The sequence below is a fragment of the Podarcis vaucheri genome (assembly GCF_965113315.1).
Source record: "Podarcis vaucheri genome assembly, chromosome: 5".
NCBI classification, from domain to species: domain Eukaryota; kingdom Metazoa; phylum Chordata; class Lepidosauria; order Squamata; family Lacertidae; genus Podarcis; species Podarcis vaucheri.
Window position 1 is genome coordinate 41,569,656 of NC_138763.1, and position 9,406 is coordinate 41,579,061.

Here is a 9,406-nt window from a genome sequence, read left to right on the forward strand (position 1 = left end):
GCTATATCAACACTGGACAGCGGAGAAGTCCTCCGCTGTCCCGGGGTTTTTTAAAATGCTGGGGGTGGGAAGAAAAGCCCTTGTCCCCCCCCCAGCCTTCAGAAGAGGTCCGGGGACAGACTGTCCCCGGACCTGGTCTGAAGGCGGTTTCCCTAGGAATGCATTAATTGATTTTCAATGCATTCCTATGGGAAACCGTGCATCGCAAGACGAAAAACTCGCAAGACGAAAGAGACTTGCGGAACGAATTAATTTCGTCTTGCGGGGCACCACTGTAATTGCTTACAGAATAGAAAACACTTCCCAAAATTTCTTAACAAATTTATCTTCCACTACTTTTCCATCTACTGAAATTACCAAACCCTAAAGGGAGAAGATATCATAGCATTCACTTTGATATATATGGAGACCATTGCTTGATTTAGTTCTATTTTACCATCGCCTGTCAACTTTTTCTCAACAATCTTCCTGAAAAGATCTGGGACATGAATTACAGTGTATCAGTGACCTCTCTCTTCACAGCACACACAGCACACAGGTCATCTGGCTGAAATGGAGAAGAAGAAACAACACCTGTCACTGTGAAAAATAAAATTATTGAAAGCATAAGAGAGAGACAGAGGTTGTAATATGTGATATTTCTTGTTAATATTCCCCAAAAGGAGGTTTAAAAATACTTTAATAAAGAATATTCAGTTGACAGGTATATCAACATCATCAAAACATGTAATGGTGTAGGGAAGAAAATATAATTTGAAACATACTTTTTTATTTTTGCTTCAACTGATAACCTCTAGTAGTTTCCTTTAAATGTGATCCTTCCTCTTTTCTCAATTCAATATTTTTTTGTGGAAACGAGAGGTGCAGGAAGCTAATGCATGCAACGTTTCTTGGGCCCTAAGGTGAGGGTGTGTAATTAAGTGTGCCCTTGTAAATGCTCTCACCACTGATAGACTGCCATTGGTAGCACTAGTAATGGCCATGGTTGGCATTTCAGCTTCTGAGTAAAGAGGATCTCTGTTGCCTGTTTTGGATTTCCTCCCCTCATATGTTGCATGTGTGAAGCCCATCCATGAGGTCAGGTCAAGCCATTTGCCCTGGGTGGCAAACCTGACCGCCTAACCCACTGTTGTGCAACAGGGAGGCACAGAAATATCTTAAGGAATAATGTGTGTGCATGTGTGTGCCATATATGTGGAAAACACAACCATCTGGTAAGAATGTCTAGTAATTATTTACCTTCTGCATTCTGGAGGATTCCGGTTGTGGCTTCAGTATTTCTCCCCACTGAAACAATCACATGTATTGGGTTTACTCTGAGGCACTCAAAATGAACACAAAATAAATTAGAGCCATAAGTAGCACCTTACTATAAATCATTGTTTAAAAGTCAGTAGGAGGACATGTCATTCTGCCAGGACACTGATCTTAAGGGGGCCATACTTGAATAATGTTTCTTTCATGCAACAACTGTCCATGAAAATGATTCACATGTGATGCAGGATATTATACCAGCCATAAGAATACAATGTGTGGATAACTGGAAAGCCTTGATGTTATCACCTGAAATTCTTTGGCATTACAAGTAAAAACTGATTTTTTAACAGATTTTTATACCTGAACGGCATACCTTTATTAATGCTTCTAAGGAAATCCCAACAGGGCGGATACAGCTTCTCCAGCCTTTTGAACTTTTATATCCTCCTTTAGCCTTAAATTCTGATGGTGTGAACCATTTTCCATCGGAATCCTTAATACATTTCCGTGACTCTCCTATGACAAACAGATAAGTCACATCAATGTGACTCACTTATCCCATCTGGCAAATTTCACTGAAGAGAGAAAGAAATTTCGCCAACAGGAGATTCTTTTCCAATATGTACTTAGGAAAGAAGATACAAACAAAGATTGTGTCATGAACTAGGGCTGTGCACCAGAGTTGACCAAGTCGCGGGCCAAAATTGGCATATTAGGAGGGACTCTGGCATCAGACAAATTAGATACCAACAAACACAGATCACTAGAGGTCAGGTTGGATGGCCCAGAGCAATCGGTGGTTGTCAAGGGGTGGGGCATTAGGCAGAAGGGAGAGGTGGACATCATGCAGGAAAATCACAATAAAAGACCCTGACTTACCCTGACTTCTGGGATTAGGAAGGAGCCTGCTACCTGAGCCTGCTTCCTGGGAGAAGCCACTTGCAAAGGAGCAGGATTAGCACCTCTGTTGAGCAGTTATTCAGTGGAAGCACCTATCCTGTGTGCTGCAGGGCACTCCTTTGCTAGAGGCTTCCTGGGAGAGAAACTGCTTGCAAAGCAATAGCATAGACCAGGCAGGATTGGAGTCTCTGCTCACTGATCCTGCAGCTGCATTGTGCTTTTTGCAAGCAGCTTAAATGCTAGGTGGGGTGGGGGTCCCTCCAGGGCTTCTCCAACATCTCCTTTACACTTGGACACGGAGAAAAGGCCAAGAGGCCCCTTCTTCTCACAGCCAGGCATTCTGGGCAACATGGCCCAGAATGTGATAAGATTGCTATTGCACAACCAAAATATTTTCATCTGCTGTTGGTATCACATTCCTTTAGCAGGTGCAATCCCATGTATAATTATATTATTCCCACACTATGGTTACCTGCTGTGAATCTATTCTTATAGAAAACACCTTTACTTTTTCCACAGCGTACTTTCAGTGTTCGGACCTCAACACTCAAATCTTGTCTTTCATTATTCTGCATGCCTTTTCCTAGATGAAATCAAGAAATGTATGTCAGCTGTTGCAATAACCATGTTTTGGCCATCCAGAGAATTGCAGTGGTCTTGCCAGATTATTGATCCTGCTAAGAGGATGTGGTACGAAGTGTGAATTCATGTCAGAGTGAAAACAAAACACTGTGACTGCCCCAAACCTTTGCAGGCACAAACAGCACTGAAAGCAAGATTACATGTGACTGTCTTGATAGCTTTACTAGCACAAATAATCAAGAATGTGGTAATGAAACAGGATGCTCTGTCCCTCATTTACGGACTTTTGTTGAACTCACTTTGTTGCTCCCCAGGGGACGCAGGTTTCCTCATTTCTCCCTGGAGTCCTTTGCTGCTCCCAGGTTCTGCGGCAGGACTATTCTGAGCCTGCTGGAGAACTGAAGAGGACACGTGTTAGGAAAACAAGGGCATTGCCACCTTAATGTTAAATTAAATGGCTAAAATGAATTGTTAATTATTTGTAGCTTATGAAAGAGCTGAGAGGCTCAAGTAAAGTTCAGGTGTAAGGTTGGCACAATCTTAACAGTGTCCTTAGTTCTTCTAAGGTGGCATCACCAGCTTTGAACTGTTAAGTTCATGCACACACTCTCCACATCCCCATGGCTTTTAATCTTTCACTCCATTCAGCTCATAAAAATATACAGTGGTACCCCGCAAGACGAATGCCTCGCAAGACGGAAAACCCGCAAGACGAAAGGGTTTTCTGTTTTGGAGGCGCTTCGCAAGACGAATTTCCCTATGGGCTTGCTTCGCAAGACGAAAGCCCATAGGGAAATGCTGGCGGTCGGGAGCAAAGACTTTCGCCCATAGCCGGCCTTCAGAAGAGGACCTCTTCTGAAGGCCGGCGGGGGGCAAAAGTCTTTGCTCCCCCCCCGCCTGCCTTCCCCCCCGCCTGCCCCGGGCGATCTTAAAATGCTGGCGGGCGGGAGCGAAGAGTTCGCTGCCGACCCCCAGCATTTTAAAATCTCCCCGTGTCCTGGGAAGATTTTAAAATGCTGAGGGTCGGGAGCGAATAATAATAATAATAATAATAATAATAATAATAATAATAATTTATTATTTGTACCCCACCCATCTGGCTGGGTTTCCCCAGCCACTCTGGGCGGCTTCCACAGAAACCAAAAAACACTAAAATATCATACATTAAAAGCTTCCCTGAATAGCTTCCCTGGGAAGATTTTAAAATGCTGGGGGTCGGGAGCGAAGCGCTGCCGACCCCCAGCATTTTAAAACCTCCCCGGGACACGGGGAGATTTTAAAATGCTGGGGGTCGGCAGCGCTTCGCTCCCGACCCCCAGCATTTTAAAACGCTGTTCCGAAGGGGGGGGGGCGGGGACGCCTGCCCCGGCCGCCTCACTTCGGAAAGCTGTTCCGAAGTGGGGCGGGGGGGCGGGGAAGCCTGCCCCCGCCGCCCCACTTCGGAAAGCTGTTCCGAAGTGGGGCGGGGGGCGGGGACGCCTGCCCCCGCCGCCCCACTTCGGAAAGCTGTTCCGAAGTGGGGAGGGGGGCGGGGACGCCTGCCCCCGCCGCCCCACTTCGGAAAGCTGTTCCGAAGTGGGGCGGGGGGGCGGGGACGCCTGCCCCCGCCGCCCCACTTCGGAAAGCTGTTCCGAAGTGGGGCGGGGGGGCGGGGACGCCTGCCCCCGCCGCCCCACTTCGGAAAGCTGTTCCGAAGTGGGGCGGGGGGCGGGAACACCTTCTGAAGGCGGGCAGGGGGCGAAAGTCTTTGTCCCCCCTGCCTGCCTTCCCAGGGGCTTTTAAATCGCCCCGGACAGCGGAGAAGTCCTCCGCTGTCCAGGGCGATTTTAAAATGCCGCCCGCCAGCATTTTAAGATCGCCCCGGACAGCGGAGAAGTCCTCCGCTGTCCCAGGGTTTTTTTAAATGCTGGGGGTGGGAAGAAAAGCCCTTGTCCCCCCCCCAGCCTTCAGAAGAGGTCCGGGGACAGACTGTCCCCGCACCTGGCCTGAAGGCGGTTTCCCTAGGAACGCATTAATTGATTTTCAATGCATTCCTATGGGAAACCGTGCATCGCAAGACGAAAAAACCGCAAGACGAAGAGAATTGCGGAACGAATTAATTTCGTCTTGCGAGGCACCACTGTACATACATTGGTTGCCTTTTTGCCACTGAATTGAGGTTTTATTGTTGACATAGGTCACCTGAAAGTGTGTCGCGTTTAATATGGGCCTGCTCATTCACTGTCATCGCTGAATGCCTTTTCTAATCATTGTATGTTCTGCAAGCATACACCTTACGGTGGCTGGAAGGACCCTCTCCACTATGGCTTCCACATTATGGAATTATCTCCCCTTGCAGACACAATGGGCACCTATGGTGCAGATGTTCTACCTGCTGGTAAAAACTACAGACATTCCTAGACACTAATTCTTACTATTGACTTTACTGAGTTTTGAATATTCTGGTTCATGTTTAATTATTTTAGTGTACTCATTTTACTTTGAATAACCACCTTGCTATTTTTCACAATAAACGGCAATCTATTGGAAAAAGTAAACAAAATACATTATTATTATTATTATATCCCAGGACTCAGGCAGAGGGCTGAGGCAAAGTGAATGCATGGCTTCTACAGGATTTTGTGGCCCAAAGACTGACTGACTACCGTTTCTCAGTAAATGCTGATGACTTTTCTATCTTTAAGGCTTTTAAGCCAAAAAGATAACTTACCATTTTCTAGGCTTTCGTATAATGGCTGTAAATTTTGATATGCTTCCAGGTTCTCCTTGCAGAAGATCTCCTTTATTGCTAACACATTGGTCTGAATGCTCTCAAGGACATCATATATCACTTTAGAAATATCATTTGGTTGTGCAATTACCTTATCAGACCATTTCTAGAAAGAAAGAATACAGGCTTTTAAAACATTTTTAGAGAGAAAATGCAAAGTAGCTTTCCTATTTCCCACCAGATCTAACAGCAGATTACTTGGGTGGTTATCCTAGTACAATCAAAGGAAGCAAAAATTGTCAAGGCAATTTTATCTTCCTTTGCCAGATTCAAATACCCTGCACACTTAGCATCCCTCAGACCAGCTAATGTCCTTTCCTATGCTTTTTATCAATGCCAGAGAAAGCCTCAAGGCATTTGGCCACTTGTTCTTCAGAAACAAGCCACAATCGGCTGCTGTTATGGGGTTTGTCTTCTTTGTTTTTTCCTGTGGCTCACATCTCCCCACTAACATTCCGTGCAATGTTTTTTGTTGTTAGAACATTTTTATACCAACTGTTCCTAAAGAACAGGAGTGATGAGTGGAGGATACTCCCTGAATCCTGTGAGAAAGGTTAGGCTGGGAGAGTGCAAATGGCCTATGTTCACCCCATAGGCGCCGACTCCATGGGGCCTGAGGGGGCTCGAGCCCCCTCAAAAAAATTTTTTGGGGGGCTCAGCCCCCCCAATAATCTCGGGCGCCCTTCCAGCAGAGCGCCGCCGCCGTCCCCCACCTCCTCCCCACCTGCTCCCTCGCCAGCCAGCCAGCCAGCCGCGCGCCCTAATTGGAGAGCCCCGGCCGTCCTCCGCGAGATTAGGGAATCCCCGGGGGCGGGGGCTCCTGCCTCGCTGCTTCGCAGCACCACCGCCACTGCCAAGGCACTGCCGGAAATCCCGCGAGAACAGGGGAATCCCGACTGGCCACACCTCCCAGCCAGCCAATCGGCTGGCTGGGGGGCGTGGCTTGCCCTATTTAGGGCCGGAGCCACTTTATTTGCATATTCATGAGCTTATTTATTATTCATGAGCTTTCCCGGGCCCCCCCAATATTTTTTATAAGTCCGCGTCCCTGGTTCACCCAGTGAACTTCATCATAGAATCATAAAGTTGGAAGGGATCCTGAGGATCATCTAGTCCAACCCTGACTGAGTGAAGTTGGGGTCCAGATCTTTGCATCCAAGTCTGACTCCCTGTTCATCATACTGCACTGCCTCTCATGCTGTGCTCCACCTATAACCCAGAAAACCTTTCTGGTTGCAGGGACAAAGATTTCACACTCTTACTTTAGATGGACTTCACATGTCCAGGTGGGGTTTTTAAAAAATTAATTCAATGCCTATAATAATCACCTTAAAATCTTCTTCGGATATTCTTTTCTTGTCTCGTAGGAGATAGAGAAAAGGGAAAGTATCTTTAATTGCATAAGAAATCTGTACTTTATGGGCTCTGAACCACTGAAAAAATTCATCTGAAGTACCTGGAGCAGACATGCTATAAACAAAGCAAGAAGTATCACAACACAAAAAAGTCAATGAAAGCAATAAATGACATGGCTATTTAAAGAAGAAGCACAAAGTAAAGTACTGTAGAGCATATAAACAGAAAGGTCCCATTAGAAGAAGAAAAACATGTCTGAGGCTTGATAAATCTCTAACCTCAGATCAGGCTGTAGAATTGTGCTGCTATTTTCCTACTTCTACTCAGCTTTAGGTGTTCTCTGTGACTATTAGTAACTTATATGGGTATCCTTCTATATTTACTTTGAGTACCCAGCTGTAGCCAAAGTGAGATTCCAATGTGAATTTAGGAGCATGGATGGCTTCAGTTTAACTTAGATTAGCAAGAGTCACAAATAAACTAGGGGTGGAGGTGAACAGTGCTCAGAAAGAATGAAAGCTCATGAGTTTCATTTCAATTGCACCCTTCCTCCAAGGAGCAAAGGGTAGCATACCAGGCTCTCCACCATTTATTTTATCCATACAACAACCCTGTGTGGTCGGTTAGGTCAAGATAAAAGAGACTGGCCCAAGATTGCCTTCATGTCTGAGTCGGGGTTTCAGCCTGACTCCACCCCAGTAGCCATCCAACATTCTGATCACACCACCAGATCCCTCAGGTCTTGGAGATGCTAAAAACTGTCTGTGCCCATTGATGGCACGCTGGCAGTCTGAATTGCCAGCAGAAAACAGAAGCTAGCCCTTTGGTCCAGTAAAATTAGTGTTTGACCAGATATCTGTAATAAAAAGCTGGACGTTTCAGTTGGTAGCTGTGACAATGGTATCAACCCCTACCCCAACCCCTTACTCAAAATTATCTCCTGAACATTCTGGGTGCAAGGATATTCACTTCGCTTTGTTTCAGATGAGCCTTATTAGTTTCAGAGATACGGGTGTTTCTACTTCAGCAGCCACCGGACTTCTGGTACTCTCAGAGGCAGGAAATGAACACACCCTGCAGTTTTCCGCTTTTTATTCCAAAATGGAATAAAAGGTTTTAGGGTGTGTTCCTAAAAAGTTTGCTTCCTTTATTCAAACTGCTTACCAGGGGAGGAAGAACTGACTTTATCGCTTGAGGAAAGTGAGCACAACTTGTTTCTTTAGATTTGAAACAGCTTGTGAGAGCTCTGGCCCCACATAAGTAAGAGCAGGAAGAGGGAGGTTCAGATGCGCGGTGCCCCTTCGTGACGGGGGAGAAGACGGACAGACAGATAAATCTTGCCCGCAACAGACGTGTCTTCACGATGTTTTGCCCTTAGACCAGTTTATTGGACGTCCCTCATCCCCAGTTGCTTGCAAGAAACTTAGGCAGAGGCTCGATTCTCCCCGATCTCTTGACGCAGCGCCGATTCGGATTTGTTTGCTGCGTTAAGAGGCGCTTCCGGAGTCTGTGGCAAGAGGGAGCCGAGCGCAGACTGGAAGCGCGTTTCTCCCGGAGTGTTTGTCTGCTTCATGGACAGAGAGAACAAGGGGGTTCTAGTGGGACCGTGCGCCCTCCGAGGAGACGGGGGACCTCCATGCCCACGAGCAGGAGATAACCAGGACTCTCCGGAGCAAGTGATACTTTACGCACTTGGCACGACACGCGCGCTTTAAAACAGATCGGTGGGAATCAAGAGACAAAATGGTGACCCGAGGAAGGCGACGCCCAGAGCCTTCGAGGCGCCTTTTCCTTTGCGCAGGAGATCAACCTGTCCCTTGACTTACCTTTCCCCTTTTTCTCAACCACCAGGTTGAAGCAAACAGATAGACTCGGCCTCAGGATGTCGCCCCAAAAAAAGACAAAGAAGAGAGAATGAGGGAAAGTTCCGCCCCCATCGATTTTTGTCTCGAGGAAAGGAAACTGAAAGTATTCCTCTTCTCAAAGGTCGGCGCTTTGGAGGGGGCCGAGACTCGCTGTTCCAAAAAACCTCTCGCTTAGCCGATTTAAGAGGAAGGAAAGCACAATCAAGAATTAACATCCTCTCCTTTTTCATCCATGGCCCGTATAGTAAAAGCTATGGTTTTCCCAGTAGTGATGTATGGAAGTGAGAGCTGGACCATAAAGAAGGCTGATCGCCGAAGAATTGATGCTTTTGAATTATGGTGCTGGAGGAGACTCTTGAGAGTCCCATGGACTGCAAGAAGATAAAACGTATCCATTCTTAAGGAAATCAGCCCTGAGTGCTCACTGGAAGGACAGATCCTGAAGCTGAGGATCCAATACTTTGGCCACCTTATGAGAAGAGAAGACTCCCTGGAAAAGACCCTGATGTTGGGAAAGATGGAGGGCACAAGGAGAAGGGGACGACAGAGGACGAGATGATTGGACAGTGTTCTCGAAGCTACCAGCATGAGTCTGACCAAACTGCGGGAGGCGGTGGAAGACAGGAGTGCCTGGTGTGCTCTGGTCCATGGGGTCACGAGGAGTCAGACACAACTA

At 46.8% G+C, this 9,406-nt stretch overlaps 1 protein-coding gene across 2 annotated transcripts; it reads right to left on the reverse strand.

Moving 5' to 3' along the window:
- Positions 1–317: 317 nt before the first annotated feature.
- LOC309532007 (nuclear body protein SP140-like protein) lies at positions 318–9,156 on the reverse strand. 2 transcript variants are annotated; one of them, XM_082221952.1, is made up of 8 exons: positions 8,692–9,156; positions 6,838–6,979; positions 5,450–5,615; positions 3,039–3,137; positions 2,630–2,740; positions 1,631–1,773; positions 1,240–1,287; positions 318–547 (listed from the first exon to the last, which is right to left on the reverse strand). In XM_082221952.1, exons 2-8 carry the CDS (start codon positions 6,976–6,978, stop codon positions 491–493), a joined length of 765 nt encoding a protein of 254 aa, XP_082078078.1. In that variant the 5' UTR covers position 6,979; positions 8,692–9,156; the 3' UTR covers positions 318–490. The 2 variants fall into 2 exon arrangements, with proteins under 2 accessions (XP_082078078.1, XP_082078079.1); XM_082221953.1 differs by having other exon boundaries at positions 318–579; positions 8,692–9,153.
- Between the last annotated feature and the right edge of the window lie 250 nt (positions 9,157–9,406).

Coding starts and splice junctions, on each gene's coding strand:
- LOC309532007 (XM_082221952.1), bottom strand. CDS start 6,978: ATGTCTGCTCCAGGTACTTCAGATGAATTTTTTCAGTGGTTCAGAGCC. Junction 3,138..5,449: donor ATACGAAAGCCTAGAAAATG/GTAAGTTATCTT, acceptor TGTCCTCTTCAG/TTCTCCAGCAGGCTCAGAAT. Junction 1,774..2,629: donor TAAGAATAGATTCACAGCAG/GTAACCATAGTG, acceptor TGTTTGTCATAG/GAGAGTCACGGAAATGTATT.